Raw genomic sequence first — 18,216 nt, 5'->3', positions numbered from 1 at the left:
ATCGTGATCCTGCTGCAAGTGCCCAACGCTCCGGTAATCCTGCACCTGGATGCCCAACGGCCTAGAAAATCTCGCCTCCTAAGACGTCCACGGCCCGTAAAACTTGGTTCTCGGGCGCGCCCAATGGCTCCGTACTGTGCTGGCACGCGTTAAACGGCCCGCAACTCGTCGCGCCGCCGAACGGCCCGAAAAATCCTGCTCCCAGCGCACGAATCGCCAAGAAAACTTCGCCCTCGCCGCGCTCCGGCAACGGCGCGCAGTAAAACTTTCCCTGCAAGGCCCACCCGCCTTCCGTAAAACTTCTGCGTTCCTGGCCAAGGTCAACGGCCCGTAAAACCTGCTCTCGCGTGCCGAATGGCCCGTAAAAACCTGCGCTCCGCTTTCACCCAACGGCCCAGAAAACTTTGCGACGCTACCAAAATGGCGTGAGAAAACTTGCCCGCCAAGTGCGCCCACGGCCCGCAAAACCTCGCTGCTGCGGTCAACTGGCCCAAAAACTCCTGCTCGCGTGCGTCACGGCAAAGAAAAACTCTCCCTCGGTAAAAGCCGAATCTAATTCGCAAAACCTTTCCCCTGCTGCGTACTGAACGACCCAGTAAAACTCGCCCTGCGTGCCCAACGTCCGAGAAAAACATGCCCGGCTGCAGGTCAACGTCCATTGGTAGAAAACATGCCACGGCCAAGGCCGAACGCCCGGTAAACTTTGCCCGGGCAGCCCAGCACGCCCCGGAAAATCCTGTCTCTGGCAGACCAACGGCGGATTCTGTCCTCCGCCGCGCTCCAATGGCTCCGACTTGCTGTTCTTGGCTGAAGTGCTTCCAATGGGCCCGTAAAACTTGCTCCGACGCGCTCAACGCTCCGTAAAACTTTCGCCGTGGCCGAGCGCGTAAAATTTGCCCGCGCCCAACGGCTCCGTAAAACTCAAACCGCAGTCAACGGCCCGTAAAACCAGCCCTCCCGGCATCCAACGGCCCAGAAAACTTGCCCCATCGTGCCCAACGGCGTAAAACTCGCCCCATCGCGCCCAATATGCCGCATCGCTTTTCTGGCAGCCCAACGGCCCAGTAAAACTTACCCGGCGCCGCCTAACGGCCCGCAAACATCCTGTACTGGCCGCGCCCACCGCCTGCAGTAAAAACTTGCCTCGAGTACGAAATAACGGGCAAAGAAAACTCGTCACGGCGCGTCGAATTCGCCCACAAAAACTTGTCCCAAATACGCCTAATGGAGTAGACTCTGCGCACGCGCTCCAACGCCCGCATTACTTTCCCGCCGCCCAACGGCCCGTAAAACTTGAACCGCTGCCCCAATGGCCTGGAAAACTTACCGCGGCACGCCTAATGGCCAAGAAAACTTGCCCCGGCGTGCCTAATGGCCCAGAAAACTCGCCGAGGACTGCCGAATGGATCGTAAAATCTCTGCCCCGCAGCCCAATGTTCCGTAATCCTCTGCAATCGGATGCCCAATGGCTCAGAAATCTTACCCCTCGGCTCAATGGCCCTGTCAAAACTTGCCTCCCCTACAGGTCGAACGCCCAGAAATTCTGTTCCCGTGTGCCGAATGGCCCGTAAAACTTGTTCTCGGCGTGCAACAATGGCCAAGAAAACTTGCTGCCTGCCGCGCTCTATGCAGAAAAACTTTTCCCATGCGTCTAACTCACAAGCACTCGCGCCCTTTCCGCGTCTAACGGCCCCGAAAAACTTGCCTTGCCGCGTCGAACGGATCCGGTAATTTGCTCCTGCTGCGCCCAACGCCCAAAAATTTGCCCCAAGCGCTCTAACGCCCGTAAAAATCCCTGCCCCTGCGTCTAACGGCCCGTAAAATCCTGCTCTGCCGCGCCCAATGGCCTCGAAAACTTGCCCCTCGGGCGTCAACGGATCCAAAACCTCGCCCCGGGTGCCCACCCACCCGCAAAAATTTGCCCTTGCCGCGCTCCAACGGCCCAGAAAACTTGTCCCGTGGCAGCTAACTGTCCCAAAAACTTGCCCTCGGCCAGCGCCGAACGGCCCGTAAAAACTTGACCCGCTTGCCCAACGGCCCGTAAAACTTGTTCTCGGGCGCACGAATGGCCCAAAAATTGTCTCCGTTTGCCGAACGGCCCGTAAAACTGCTCCTCGGGCGCGTCGAATCACTGAAGAAAACTTGCTGCGTCTAATGGCGAGGAGCGCTGCTGGTCTTCGAGAGGCTTTTGTCGCTTAGAGTGGTTCTATTGCATTCGACATCGAGTTCGTTTGGAGGAGAACTATTGGGGGAGCTTTCGTCGGTATTGATTCAGTGAGGTGTGCCCTAGGTTTGACAAGGAAACCATTAGAGAAGACCAGCCGGCTCCACAAGACTATCGATACGGACTACAAGGGGGTTTTACCTATGGATTACTTGCATTTACTTTTGATTTCATTATTGATTTTGTATTGTTCCATGGAGAGCTAAACCCCTAGTGGGTGCTTGGGCTTGTAAACCCTAGGATGATTTTGTTTCATTGAATCTTATTATGTTTCCTTTAATTGATGTTTTAATGGAATTTCAATCTTGTGTGCTTGTCGATTTGATTTTCCCTTAGAGTGACACTAGGGTTGAGAATCTATCTAGGTAATCCTTTGAAGGGGTGACAACTTCATTAGGGTTAGACGTGATTTATCCTATCTCCACGTTCCAAAAGTTCTTTGCAGTGATAATAGAGTGAAGTGCCAAGAGACAAACTCCACTGGGACTTAGTTGCATAAGTAACAGAGTGAAGTGTTGAAGTAATCCTTGGTGCTGGGGCTTAATCATGACTAGGGGTATTTCGCCTGGACCAAAGGGTTAAATCTATACTAGGGAATAAGGTTTATCACTTGGAATCCCTAGAGCATCAAGCAGTTCCACACAGTGTGAAGTGTTGAGAGTATTCCTTTCCACGGGGCATAGTGTGGAGGACTAGTCACTGTTAACCTTAGGTTTGGGACCGTGTATCTTTGGATTTTCAAGACTCATTAAACTTCAATTAGGAGGCATAATGATTAGTCTTTCACTTGAAACAATAGTCCTAAGGTGAGCAATGTCTGGGTAGCCCATCTTCCCATCGTTACCTCTCCTTATTCCTATTGCTTTCTCTTCTCTTTTCTTTCTTCTTATTTGCATTGATATTGTTCACTCAAATCACAAATTGGTTCACTCTATAGCTAAATAGCATTACTACTTGCTTCTGAACAACTATTACTTGGGTACTTTATTACTTCGATAACCCATGCACTTGTGGTACACACATGCAAGGGGTGTGTCATTAGGGCAAATACCACCTTTGTATTTTTGTATACCAATAAGCTTCAAATAAAATCTCTGCATCAATTTCTTTCTTATACCCTCAAACAATCTCAGGATTGCCGAAGTCCTTAGCTGCCTAATATAAGAGTTGAATGATTCACAAATATTGTTTTACAAAGCATCAGATTTTGTATGAGTAGAGAAATAGCACCTGGCCCATATATGGTGGTCATGTTGCATGGCCCATTTGTATGCATTCTCATTAAACTCTTTCATCTTTGTCATATGCCTCTCGAAGAGTGTCATATGCCCAAAGTAATTTCATGTATTCAACTCCCTTAAATTTTTGCTTGTAATTTTCATACATGTGTTTAACACAAAATATGTGCTCCATATTAGGCATTAATTATTTGAATGCTTGTATCAAACCCTGCATATTAAATAAAGAATATTAAATCCCAAGGACTAGTATATTAAATTATAAGAATTAAATTGTTCATAGAAAATACTAAACATATTCTCACCTTCTGTTGATAAGACATGAAAACCCACCCAGTTTCTTCTGGCCTTCCAAAATCTTCACAAAGAACACTCAGGAACCATGACCATGACTCCTTGCACTCAGAATCAATATATGCAATTGCAAGAGGCAACATATTCTCATTTCCATCCCTAGCTATTGCACACAACAAATGGCCTCTTAATGAAGTCTTGAGAAAGCAACCATCCAAACATATGAGAGGCCTTATACCTGAAAAGTAACACTACTTTTGAGTCCCAAACTCATGTACATGAATTGGAAGACAACAATTTCCTTTGGCATACTTGTCATTTCACCATCTGCCTTTGTTTACCCTTCTTGATTACTATTTTTTGGCATTAAATAAGTTTTAAATTTCACTTAACTCCCAGGATTTGTTTTCCTAATAGGTTCTGCATAGTCATAAAGCCTCTTATATTGGGTTGATATGTCTCCTAATATGATAACATTGGCCTTTGGTTTAGCCCTGTAACATTTTGATATGTGAACATCTGCTCCACAGTCTCTGCTTATCCTTTTTTGCATTGTTGCTGCATTCCAGTTAGGGTCATCCCTGATGTCTTCAAGAAATCTAGATGCTATGTATTTTGAATTAACCAAATGGCCTAGATTCTTTTTAGGAAAAGTATGCTCTGGCCTAAAAGTCTTGATCTGAAATGAAGATGTGTCCTTATACCGTGAAGTATGAATTCTGAACCCACATTTTTCTTCACAGATAGCAGTGATTCTTTTTTTGTTATTCATTATAAAGTTAAAAGAATATCCTTTTGCAATAGCCCATGCTCACAATGCTTCTCTAAAGCCACGATGTGTAGAAAATTTCATACCCTTTTCCAAATGTGGATTTTTTATATCACCTTGTTCATTGTACTCAGTATATGCATGTCTTCTTTCATCATTAGAACTTTGTAGATTGTGTAGGTATGTTTCATCAAATAATTCATTGTTACTTGCATTAGGTTGAACAGTTTGAACTCTCTCCCCTTGATCATGTCCTGCTGCTAATGGAGCCTCGTTCTCTACCATGAACACATCAATAATGTCATAACCCTTACTGTACTCCACCATGTTTAGAGTATTATCACCATTAAGGATCTCCTCTATTCCCTCATTTCCAAAAAGGCCATGAATATGGAACCACATTCTTCCCCCTCTTTGACAACCAACCTCATTAAAAAAAATCACATAATGTGAAGTAGGAAATATGGTCAACATCTACTAACTCTACCTTATGAAAATTACCATCCTCATAAACCATCTCATCCTCATAATTCCATTTCCCCCCATAGTGTAGGATAAGATCAAAATAAGTCCACATTATACTGCATTACAAGAGCATAATATCACTGTAGTTATTGTCAAAGAAATCGGCAATGGAAATAATTGTCATTACTCATCTACATTCCTCAAACTCATGTTACCATAGTGCAGGACAATATAAAAATAAGATATGATAATACTAAACCATATATCTGTACAAGAACACATTCACATGGTGAATGAAAATGCTGCTGTATGCTCAATGAAAAACAGATCACACCACCCCCAGACATCAATCAGACATCTAAAGTAAATCTCATACAAATAACACCAAAATTTAGTGGTTCCTATCAATCCATTCAAACACAAATTCCAAAGAATAGCAATACTATAATCTGAGCATATCCAAATATAGAATGAAAAAAGGGCATTCAAAATATTTAAAAGATTCGGTGAATGGGTCACTTCCGAAATCCTACTTGATATACAGAAGAGCGAGTAATGCAAACCTAGGAATCAATGGTTGATGGAGAAATCAAATAGCTAGGTTCATCCACGAGCTTTTCTTCTTCCTTTTCTTCTTAAATGCTCGGGCTAATGGAGAAATCAAAAGCTAGGGTATGGAGGTTGGGCTGAATGAGAGAAAAGGGAAAGCTTTAACGGGAAGAGAGAAAGGGCATCTTCGTTTTTTAGTTTTTTTTTAAGCCACATAGGACGAAATACTGGATTTGCCCCTACCACTTACCATTGGATGAAGGATGTTAACGGTTTTTCTTTTTTTGTTAGTCTAGGAAACCACATTACATTAAAACAAAAAAATTAAACTGCATGCCTCATTTTGCAAATTCGTGAAACCACAAGGTTTTTTTCCTAAACAGGTGTCTTTGATCCGGCCTGTTCAAAGTCTTTTTAACTAAATTACCGTTTAGCCCTATTTTAGTGTGCCCTTTTAATATAAAATGGGGGCTAATTATGGTATTTCCATATTATAGATAAACAACAAAACAAAAGCAAGAATTCTAACCCTGGATAGCTAGACAAGTTTCTTTCTTCCACGGATCTACCTTTTACTTCCATGTTATAGATTAAAAAAAAAAGAGTACTTTGAATTTTAATATAAATAAAAGTATTAAATATTAAAAGTAAATTTTAATATCCAGTCCGGGTTTAATAACATAACTCCTTATGTTGACATCATTATCTCATGTATCTCATTAATCAAGGCTTGTCCTGATCCCAAGGAGCAACCGATTTCTGCGTCAAAGCAACATTAATGATTTTGATGATCAATATGGGGATTTTCTCCATTAGGAGTAGCCTGATTTTCAGTCTGAACACATTTGTTGTGTTTATGCCAATTTGGAGAATGCCTCTGTTTTTCTCTGGTCAAATCGTGGTTTAATTCATTGAATCAATTGACAGAATATTGTTTTGTTCAACATTTCTGGATTTGGATTTCTGGCTTATTGATTGAATAATCAATTGAAGAATTATTGCAATTCCCAGCTCTGCTGTTGCTGCTTAATAAGTATCAAGTTGTGGGCTATTGTAGTTCTTTCTTTTCAGAGCTGGGACCTGAGAGCCTTCACTCAGGGCAGTAAAAGTGCATGTCTGCATCTGTAATCCTGGTAGGCATATGCATTCATACAGCACGAGACTAGGCATGGAATGAAGCATCTTGTTGGATCACTGATAAAACCATTGGTGCAATCACACTAGCCTTTGTTGAACCAAGGGTGTTTGACAACTACATCAAAACAGCCATTACACAAGTTTCTAAAACCATATAAGATCCGCAGCATAATATTCATTCATGTATAATATTCCACGAAATACCCCAAATCCTGCTGCCAAGCCTGAGCATAGCAAGAAAACAGAGATCAGAGATCCCATTTTAATATCCATATAGCATATTAGAATGAACACAAACTCATACAGGTGCCAAAAGCGCCTTCAATAACAAAATCCCAACGACACAAAACAGGCCTACAAGACCACCAAAAGATAGACGACAGTATCATGCCAAGATGCATCACATCACAATAAGGCAATTAACAGTATAATAATGGAACAAAGCAATCCACCTCCTAAAAAACGAAACTCAAGTCCTCTGCAATTTTCACTATCATATATACAAACTAGTAGTGTACTGGCTCTACTTCAAGAGCATTCCACAACCCAAAACACAAAAATCTTCTATAGCCATAATATAGTCATAGCATATACTGGTATACCATTTCTTCGCAGAATTTGTAGAACTTTAACACAATTTTAAGGATTGCATAAACACTTCATAACACGGCATGACACTGGCAACATAAATAAGACCATTGATCAATTAATTTTCCGTGCTATGTTGATTCTGCAAAACAAGAGTCTCTTCACCTGCCTCTCGCATGTTGCATAGAAACTCCCAGTACGGAACCAGCATGTGGTCATGTGGAATCACTTCTTGTGGTTTTCCACCACAAAATATTGCATACGCATCAGCTGCATACCTGAATTCTTGCCATGAACAAAGTGTCAAGGAAGCAAGCATTGAACACAAAACATGTGATGGTACTTCATAATGTCGGAATTAAAACACACACATGCTAGCATATAAATCTGCCAAAAGCCATGAATATAAAAGTAAAGTGCCAAAAATTATGGATATGTATGTTCTACTCACTTCCCAACACCATGGAGTTGTGTGACATGAGTCCAGTCCTCTCCCAGATACTCCTGTGAAAACCGTTTCATCTTTTTCGCACGAGTCTTCTGTAATCCAAGGTTACGTATAACCTCTTCTATTTCCTCTTCTTCAACCTTCCATGCCATTGACTCTGCATCAGGGCACAAAGAAAACAAGTGCCGAATCACAGGTCGAACCTGGACAGAAATCCAAAGTAATTTTTAATTATTACCAATCTAAACAGGAGCTAAATTCTTAGGTCAGCTATGTCATTTAGCAAATAAATTCTGGCATTTGAAAAATGTTGAGCCTATGATAACAGTGAGTCATGTATTATCAACAAACAAGAAGAGTCTAGAAGACAACTGAAAATTAGATAAAAAGTATCCACTAAAAATGTTAGGCAACAAATGATGAATTGGCACATGGTGCTTACATACCATTTTAGCCAGATTTTCCCAATTGTTCATTAAAAAAGAAACAAGAAAAAATAAAAAAACTTCATTATAAGAAGTGCCAATTTGAGAGATCAATCCATGAATCAAAAAATGCATTTGCCATGCTTGGTGAAAAAGACTAAATTGAGAAACTGAAGTAGGTGTTTTCAGGGGTGGGGGGTGGCACCTGTCAAATTCCATTGACTAGAAGGCCAACATTTGCCATGCTCAGTTAGAAAAATGGTGACGATATGGAAAACAGTACTTGGAAAACGGTACTTGGACACAATTTTGAGAGTTACAAGAGAAGCACTCCGGCATTCCAAAATAGAGGTTTATTTCCAAGGAAAAGTTAGTTGTTGCTCCAAACCATAGAATGGGGGGACTTTGCCAAAATTATACATGGGGTCCAGCTAGCAGCAGTCAGAAATTTGATCAAATTTGAAGATAACATGCAAACATCTAGCAATTGTCCAAACTATCCAAGCAATCTAAATTTGAAATATATGATCAATGTTTTAAAAAACCCAAGGCAGGTTTTGAGGCGTTTCCCATCTGTGAGGCGAGGAGTATTGAGTAAGTCTTAATTTTTTTTTGGATGAAATGTAATAAAATTGTCTACTAAGTACAAAAAAATTACTAATTATTCCTAATTTTCATTATTCCATAATCAAACTCACGAGATTAACAGTGTAATTCAAAGTTTCTAAGAAGATAAAAGAGAAAAATGGAAGAATACCTCACCATCTTTTTCCTTTCTCACTCAGTTTATATTTACAACTCTTGACCATTTATAGTATAACAACTAAGTCCTATAATCAAGGATAAATCAGTTCTTGATTATACGACTTAGCCCAATATTCGCTAACACCCCCCCTCAATCTGTATAATACAGATTGAACATTCCTAACTTATTGATGAACTTCTCGAACCCTCGTCTGCAAAGCACCTTGGTAAGAACATCTGCTATTTGATCCGAAGTTGGAATGTAATTAATCTTGAGAATGCCGCCATCCACTTTATCTTTTATGAAATGTCTGTCAACTTCAACATGTTTCACCCAATCATGATGAACTGGGTTGTGCGAGATAGAGATGGTGGCTTTGTTGTCACAATAAGTATTAACCGGACCCTCGATTTCCACTCTGAATTCTTCAAGAAGCTTTCTCAACCAAAGCCCTTCGCATATACTCAAAGCCAAAGATCGCAATTCCGCCTCCACACTACTACGAGCTACTACATTTTGCTTTTTACTACGCCACTTGACCAAATTACCCCAGATAAACGAACAATATCCGGATGTAGATCTCCGATCTTGAGCCGAACCTGCCCAATCTATATCTGTATAAAGTTCCACGTCCCTCTTTGAGCTTTTCTTAAAGAATAGTCCTAAGCCAAGAGTACCTTACAAGTACTTGAGAATTCGGAAAATTGCTTGTAAGTGAGACTCAGCTAGAGATTGCTTAAATTGATTGACACAACTCACTGGAAAGGCGATATCCGGTCTAGTATGTGACAAATAAATAAGTTTTCCCATGAGTCTTTGATACCTTCCTCTATCAACTGAAGGGTCTCCTTCTTAAACTTCAAGCTTCACGTTAGGATCCATAGGAGTATCTACCGGTTTGCAGCCCATCAATCCGGTTTCCTTTAGGAGATCTAAGATGTATTTTCGTTGAGAAACTAAAATACCCGTTGGATTTCTTGCTACTTCCATGCCCAAGAAATACCTAAGAAATCCCAAATCTTTAAGCTCAAATTCGGCAGCCAACTTCTCCTTAATTGATTGAATTTCTACCTTGTCATCCCCGGTGAGGACAATATCATCAACATAGACTATTAACATAGAAATACCGGTTGATCTCCTTTTGTAGAACAAAGTATGATCTGAGTGCGCCTATGTGTACCCAAAGTGAAGAACCACTTTGATAAATCGCCCAAACCAAGCTCTAGGTGACTGCTTCAAGCCGTAAAGTGCTCTCTTCAAGCGACAAACTTTGTTGCTTCCCTCAGTAATCTTGAATCCTGGTGGCAAGTCCATTTACACCTCCTCTTCTAACTTGCCGTTTAGAAACGCATTTTTCACGTCCAATTGAAAGAGAGGCCAATCAAGATTAGTTGCCAATGAGAGAAGAACTCGAATAGAATTCATTTTGGCCACGGGTGCAAAGGTTTCTTGATAATCTACTCCATATGTCTGTGAGTATCCATTTGCTACTAGTCGTGCTTTGTAGCACTATATTGAACCGTCCGACTTATACTTCAATGTGAATACCAACTTACACCCCACTGTTTTCTTACCTTCCGGTCGATCAATAATCTCCCAAGTTCCAGTCTTTTCTAAAGCGTTCATCTCTTCTAAAACTGCTTTCTTCCAATTAGTATCATGCCATGCTTGCTGGAAACTTTCTAGTATTTTTTCCTTGGTGATTTGTGTCAACAAGGCTTTCACAGATGGAGAAAAGCGAGCATAACCCAGAAAATCTAAGATGGAGTGCCCTGTACAGGACCTCACGCCCTTCCTTACAGCAATAGGAAGATCTAAATGGGCTGGCTTAGTTCCGGACTGAGGCTCGTCCTCATGGTCGTGAAGCGTTTCTGTCTGTACTACATTTTTCGAAGCTTCCTCCTTGAATAAGTGTGCGTAAATTGCTGAATGGAATTGCTTACAGGTGAAAAAAAAAAAACTTGACCAGATTTTGAAGATGACATGGAGTTTGGTGTAGGACTAGGATTTGTACTATGCTGATTTGAAACATGTGGCGTTGGCTCGGTTGATAGAATTGAATGTGGCTGATTTATTGGAGCTAGATTTTCTATTTGTTTTGAGGAATTTGGGGAGATATTCAAGGGGTTCGGTGGAGGAGAATGTGGGGTTATTGGTATTTAATTTAGGAGAATCAATGAAAAAGATATTTTGGGGATAAAAATCAAGTATGGGTGCAATTTCCTCCTCCCAAAGAGGATTGTGTGTAACAATATCAAGCTGTCCAGGATTAATTGGTTTTCCTAAATTTAAATTTGAATGATGGGACCCACAATTTAAGTCAAAATTCGGATTAGTCAAATTATTCCCCCTGGAACGAATTTTGGGAATTAAAAAATTGGTGTTCAAAGAATGTTACGTCGTGGGAAACAAAATATTTTTTCTTCGAGGGACAATAACACCAATACCCCTTCTGAGTATAAGAATAACCAAGAAAGACACTCAAATGAGCGAGGCTCTAATTTGGTACGGAAAGGTACGAGGTTATGGACAAAAACTTTGCACCCAAAAACACGTAATGAGAAGTCCGAAAAAATCCGAGAATCATCAAAATGAGATTGAAGGAAAGAGAGATGTGTTTTATAGGCAAAAACAGTAGTGAGGTGTTGAGCAGTTGCGAGTTTGCTAATAGAAATCAGATTGCATGTGAAGTGGGGAATATAAAGACATTGGTCAATGTTAAAGGACCCAAAATAACATTCCCGGTACCCATGACCCGAAGGATATTACCATTAGCAATCTCAACCGTATGAGTGCGAGTGCAGAGCAAAAAAATTAGAAAGTAAATGAACACTACCAATCATATGGTCGGACGCTCCGGAATCAACAATCCAGGAATCACCGGGAAGATCAATCACTGAAGAAGAACCGGCTTTTGTCATATGGGAAGAAAATGATGAAAGAAACACCGTTGACATCAGTTTCGATAGGTGTTCGAGTTAAGCTTTGCTGAACAAGGCAGCAGCAGAGGTATGCCGACGTCTTGGGCAGCAGCAGCAGCGGCACTACTATTTGCACCACGAGAGGATTTCGGCGATCAATCTGCTGGTTTCCCATGGAGCTTCCAACACTTAGCACGAGTATGGTATAATTTGTTACAAAAGTCACACCAGGAGGTCAGTTTCTTCGTTCTACCATCATGGTGGGCAGCCAAGGCAGAGGCCTCAACCGCGGGAGACAAAGGCAACGAGGGCTGGTCTAACATAATGCTCTTTCGATGCTCCTCTACGGACCTCGGCAAAAATCTCGTCAAGAGAAGGGAAAGGTTTAGAGCCGAGAATACGACCCCGAACCTCATCAAGTGTAGCGTTCAAACCTGGCAAGAAATCATAAATCCTCTCCTTATCAAGCATGCACCGATAGAGATCGGCATCAAGGGGATCCTTCCACTGTTGGTGCTGAAATAAATCCAACTCCTGCCAAAGCCGGGTTAATTGGTGAAAGTAAGTAGTCACTGAACTCGAATCTTGGCGGAGATTCTGAATCCAGGTACGAAGGAAGAACATCTGAGACGTATCTTCAAGGTCCGAGTAGGCTAAAGTAACGGCATCCCAAATCGCTTTTGCGGTGGGATAAAGAAGGTATAATTCACCAATTCGAGTATCCATCGAATGGATCAACCAAGACATCACCAACGAGTTATTCATAACCCATGAACTGAACGAGGGATCATTGGTCGGAGGTTTAGGCAGCGAACTATCAAGATAACCGATTTTTCCCTTCCCCCTAATCAACATCTGCACAAATCGAGACCAAGGGACAAAGTTCTGACCGGTGAGTTTGAAAGCAGGAATGGACAGATTATACGACTCAGCCCAATATTCCCTAACAGTAATTAAAAGCGCTAGGCGCTCTTAAGGCGCCAAGGCATTTTATTGCCTGAGGCGAGAGGCGCCACGAAAAGCGCTCACCCGAACAAAGTAAAGCGCTAGTTAATATATATATGTATGAATGTATGTACATATATATATAATTTTTAGAATATTTAAAGTCAATTAAAGTATAATATAATGTCAAATAAAACAAATCCTAGAAGTCTAGAACTACTCAAGTTTATCACATGCACATTCTGTTTTCATAATTGATTAGTTAATTCCTTAATTTAATCATTAGTTTTAAAAAAATAGCAACTATGCATTTAAATCTCCTAATTTTTCTCCTCTAAATTAATTTCCTTATTAAAAAGCGTGCCTTTTTAAAACCACCTAATTTTTCTCCACTAAATTTATTTTATGTCTTATAAGTAAATGTGCCTTTTTAAAATTCCAATAAACACTAATTGAAAGCATTAAATAAAAGGCCTATTCTAAGAAAAATAAGATAGGCGCGCCTTTTTAATGCCTAGCGCCTGGCAAAAAGCGCTCGTCTAAGCTCGCCTCACTGAAGGCACCTCGCCCAGAGGGTGTTAAGGTACTAGGGCCTCGCCTCGCCTCACCTCGCCTGAGCGCCTAGGCGAGCGCTTTTCTTGCTTTTAAGAACACTGGATTAACATAACTATTAAATTATAAATGTAAACTTGCACATAACAATCCATCAAAACGTAAATTATGTAAAATGTTAACTATAAACTCTTAACAAGATGTTGCATCACATTGTTTTTATTTTTTAATTATAATATATAAATAATTGTTCTACAAAAAGTGTGATTTTGATTGATTGAGAATATATGCATTTTTTATTTTAAAAGAACGAAAATGGTGGCTTGTTGGCTTAGCTGGGCAGTGTGCTGACAGTGTTGTTGAAAATTTTAAACACTTTGTTGTTTTATGATTTGTGAGGTGTGCGCATTAAGCGCACTGATGCATTACGCCTCAGTGCTTAAGCCTTTTTAATTGAGGCTTAAGCTTCATAATCAACTCAAAAGGCTTGCGCTTTGAAGCTTCTCATTTGTGCCTCGCCTTAGGGTGCGCCCCAAGGCGTGCACCTTGAACGATTTTAAAAACCATGAATACGATCGATTATAAGTGTTTAAACTTAAATTCAATGAAGAAAGTGCACAAAACTTTCTTTAGCCAATGTACAAACTAAATATGTTATTTTGATTAGTTTTGTAACTCTACGAAGATTGCTTTATCCTACGATATTAATACATCACGTGTTTTGAGAACCATGACAAATTAAAGGCATCCAACTTGCATATATAAAAACCATGGAAGCCAGTTCACCATGAGGTTCAAGAGAGATTTAAAGAAGTTGATATCTAATCTAAAAGAAATAGAGGAAAAAAAGCATTGGGTTCTTCAACATGATCGAGAGAATAAGATGTAGTATGAAGTTCTTAATATGGAGAACACATATAAAACTAACTTTGAAAAATCCCACAAATGTCATTTTAAAGTAACTGGATTTAGGATAACTTGGAAAGATTCCTTATGAAATAGATTCAAATTCAAGCTAAACAATGAGAAAAGGTTTGAACTAATCCTAATTGGGTTTGCATTTAATAAGCTCTTAATAAAAAAAACCATGTAGCATTACATTCAAATGGTCGACAACCTATCAATTAAGAAACTAATAAAATTGGGATTTATCAAAAGCAGCAACAGCAATCAACATGGAAAGTGCTTTATGACTTCAGTTGAATATATCACTTTATTCCAAGAAATAAGACCGTGACAAGAATGCAAAAACTACTAGAATGTCCCAATATCGATCCTTAAGTTACAAAAATTAGTTGCCAACATATCTTAAGTTGTTATATTTTTCATCTATTCTCTCCCTTGTATAAAAACTATCATCATTACATCCTTTGAGCATAAACTGAAAGAATTGCTACACATTTCTAAAATCAACAAAAATTATTGCTAAGAAAATCACGTTTAAGTAAAAGACTAAATTGCCTCATGAATAATATGAGTGAAAATGTGTGGTCAGAGGAGAAGAAAAATAATAATGTTTTATTTTCAAATAATATTATTTATGGGTGGTATACAAGGATAATATTACTTCTGTCTGAAAAACCAAAGATGTTTCATGTTTGATTTATTTATTTATGTATTTATTTATATGTAAGTGTTTGAATCTGTATACATCTAATTGTTAGAGATCAATAACATAGACAAAAAAGCAGAGCAAGTGAAAATGTATGATATATGGTCATATACTGTTAATTCAAGATAATTACATCAAGAGAAAGTTTCATATGTTGCAACAAAATAAAAAATAAAAAGAATAAGCTATACCTGCTTACCACTGGTCTTATTGAGCAGCATGCAAATAATGAGGACCCTCCAAGGATCAAAGTAATGATTTTCCTGCAAAAGATTGTATGGAGATCTTGGAGGAACCCAAGTATTGTTGGCGTCCACACGTTTGTAAGCATCAGACTTTTTCTCTGCGGCAGTCAACTGAGGGGAAACTTTGCTCTTCTTGTTGTTGTTGGTAGTAGTGGTGGTGGTGGTGGTGGTGGTGGTGTCATCCTTCCTCTTCTTGGGGATGATTTCCACAGAGGTTGCATTAGTAGGCAGAGGGAAGTAGGGCGACAGCACCTTTGTTTCACCATTAACAATGGCACGGATATAATAGGAGGAGGCTGATGGCGGTGAAGGAGGTGGAGAAGGAGGAGATTTGTTTCTCCGGCGAGGAGGTTTGTTTGGCGGAGGAGCTTGAAGAAGGCCATTCCTAATGCGAGCCCTGGCAGCCCTATCAGCCTCCTTCCTAGAGATGACCGTCACATCGGATGCATTGGCAGGCAGAGGGAAAAACTTGGACAACACCATGGTTTTGCCGTCCACGGTGGCGCGGATGAAAGAGGACGGTGAAGGAGGATTCTTCGTTTTCCGGCGAGGACGTGAGGCTGCCGGAGTGCCCTCACACTTGTCCTTTTGAGATGCCCCATGGCCATGGAGGCGGCTTCCCTTGCACATCATCTTCTCTTTGGCGCAGCTCTCTGAAGGCAAACCCTAACCCTAACCCTTCACAAGCCTAGCAAATCTCAGTACCCCGTTTTCCATTTGCATCCATCTTGGATACATCAGCCTTGGGACTCAGCGAAATAGAGACACACAGTCACAGAGAGACAGAGAGAGAGAGAGGAAACAAGGCCTACTTCTTGGCCTTATTTTCAATGATGGTAGAGAAGGGACGGTCTATGGTGCATTTTAGGCAAGAATAAAATTGAACAAATTAATAATTCCCTACATTATAATTTTATTTCTTTCAATGTTTATGTTAAATCATGTTGCACCTATATAATGTTACTCTCTCAATCCATAGGGATGGCAAAAATCTATCTAGGCCCATCAGCCATATTTTGTCTGACCCGAATAAATTGGGTTTGGACAAAAGTTTTATTAATATGTGACTCGTCAGGACTTAGTTTGGTTATCCGAATTTAAATCCAGATTAGCCCAAAAAATTCAGACAACAGGGCCTTTATACTTCAAAAATTTTGATATAAAGCCCAATTGTCCAAACCCAAATCCTTTTTAATTATTAATTAAATATTAATATATTTATATAAAATATAATGGGAACATTGAATGATTGAATCATTAAATTGTGATTTAAAAATTTAAGCCTTCATCGTGATTAGTGCATCTATGTCACGTGGTGCAGTGGTTCAATTGGAATTAGAAGCTGAAGGCTGAAACTCACTCACAGCTCTATTTTCATCCTCCCAATTACTCATAAACTCCATCTTTGGTGAAGGTCATAACTCCGATGTTTGTAGGCATGTCTCTCTACTCTTTGTCCATCTATTTATTTATTTGTTTGATTATCTATTTCTTTATCTCCCTCTTCATTAATTCTTTGTCTATCTTTTGAAATTAGAACATCTTAGTTTATTTCAAAAGTTCATTAATCTTTAGTTTAAATTCTATGTTTGCTTCACCATTCAAAAATAAAAGATAAAATTAGAAAATATTATTTAATGCTTCCGAGATTTTTTAAATGGGTATATCAAAAAGAACCATAAAATTTTCTAAAAAGTGAACATATAAATAGGACCAGAACATGTGATTGCCATTAATAGTATATACTCGGATGACTAAATCGTAACAAAAACTAAAAGTAAAGAACCAAATCATAATTTTTTAAAGTTGGGTGACCAAATAAAAACACACAAAAAGGTAGGGGGCCATTTATAGGTTGTTTATCCTTTTTTTTTTGTTATGGTTACATATGTAATGTGATTAATAGGATAAAAATCAATTCAAATTTTAATACACAAATATGTAAATAAATTAAAGAATAGTTGAAACTCCATACTCGCACTTAAATTATACAACAAAGAGTAACATTAATGAGCCAAAATTGAATTCAAATTAATATATTTATTTTAAAATCTGAATTAAGAAATAACATATACGACAGAAATTAATTTTATTAATTTCAAAAGGGAAGAAGGAAATTACATAAATACATAAATTTCATCAAGAATACAAGGATTTAAAACTTTGTAACACTTGTAATCCTACTTTCTAATCTTCCTTTAGCCTCACATAATTTAAGTCAACTTTGACTTTGTTTAATCCCAACTTTCACTAAAAATCACGCTAAGGATATCTTTTTTTATTTTGTTGACTTTGGTCTTGTTATAAACTAGATTTTAAGTTGTGAATTTTTTATGTTTGCGAATCACAAACTCAATTTCATTTGATTTATACTTGGTATAATACCCGGATTAGTCCCTTTATTATAGTGAAAATGCCTTATTCATCCCTCTATTATTTTTGTCCGCTAGAGATCCCTCTATTTTCATTTTTGGGAAAGGCAGTCCCTCTGCCCAATGGCCGTTTGTTTGGCCATCTGTTTTGCTGACATGGCATTAAAAATGAATAAAATAATAATAAACAAATGCCTAAATTTCTAAACCTGCTTAACTTTGTTGATTACTGTTGTTTAGGTGTCAACCCGTTAGTCTTAACGGACCCTCATTGACTAGACCTGGATCCGATAACTCCAACCATCCATCATCTTCTCCACGGGGAGTTTTCCACCATCTTCTTCACCATAGTAGCCAGTGAAGCAGTGAAGAACCGTGCGATCATAACCAGCAATGGCAGTAGCACCCGACGCTTCTCCCTGCCAGCCATTTCAGGTGTCCAATTTTCGGGTGAAGAAGCTTCAAGTGCATAAAGAAGGGTGCTGTGAGGATGTTGACTCAACTGGATTTTTCCCTTTTGTGTGTGTGTGTGTGTTTAATCAAGTGGATGTTGTGAGGATTTTTGGATATACACTAGATATATTACAATGTCCATGGCTTTATCATGATTTGAACATTGAATATTTTGCCAATTTGTTCAGAAATCTCAATACATAAAGGTTTTGATAACCATGAACAAAGCAACAT

The 18,216-nt window shown here is 39.6% G+C and overlaps 1 protein-coding gene across 2 annotated transcripts; it reads right to left on the bottom strand.

Moving 5' to 3' along the window:
• Positions 1 to 7,132: 7,132 nt before the first annotated feature.
• LOC120276485 lies at positions 7,133 to 16,013 on the bottom strand. 2 transcript variants are annotated; one of them, XM_039283243.1, is made up of 3 exons: positions 15,112 to 16,013; positions 7,716 to 7,869; positions 7,133 to 7,542 (listed from the first exon to the last, which is right to left on the bottom strand). In XM_039283243.1, the coding sequence occupies exons 1-3, from the start codon at positions 15,788 to 15,790 to the stop codon at positions 7,383 to 7,385; spliced, it is 993 nt and encodes a 330-aa protein (XP_039139177.1). In that variant the 5' UTR covers positions 15,791 to 16,013; the 3' UTR covers positions 7,133 to 7,382. The 2 variants fall into 2 exon arrangements, with proteins under 2 accessions (XP_039139177.1, XP_039139176.1); XM_039283242.1 differs by having other exon boundaries at positions 7,716 to 7,915; positions 15,104 to 16,011.
• Between the last annotated feature and the right edge of the window lie 2,203 nt (positions 16,014 to 18,216).

Source organism: Dioscorea cayenensis, chromosome 14, assembly GCF_009730915.1.
Source record: "Dioscorea cayenensis subsp. rotundata cultivar TDr96_F1 chromosome 14, TDr96_F1_v2_PseudoChromosome.rev07_lg8_w22 25.fasta, whole genome shotgun sequence".
In the NCBI taxonomy this organism is placed as follows: domain Eukaryota; kingdom Viridiplantae; phylum Streptophyta; class Magnoliopsida; order Dioscoreales; family Dioscoreaceae; genus Dioscorea; species Dioscorea cayenensis.
The sequence above is the reverse complement of the archived record's forward strand: the minus strand, read 5'-3'. Positions and strand labels throughout refer to the sequence as shown.

What these genes read in the sequence shown, in the direction of transcription:
- LOC120276485 (XM_039283242.1), bottom strand. Translation starts at nt 15,790, where the DNA reads ATGATGTGCAAGGGAAGCCGCCTCCATGGCCATGGGGCATCTCAAAAG. An exon ending in ATAAGACCAGTGGTAAGCAG is followed by an intron (nt 7,916 to 15,103) that starts GTATAGCTTATT and finishes ATTTCTGTCCAG; the next exon opens with GTTCGACCTGTGATTCGGCA. An exon ending in CAACTCCATGGTGTTGGGAA is followed by an intron (nt 7,543 to 7,715) that starts GTGAGTAGAACA and finishes GCAAGAATTCAG; the next exon opens with GTATGCAGCTGATGCGTATG.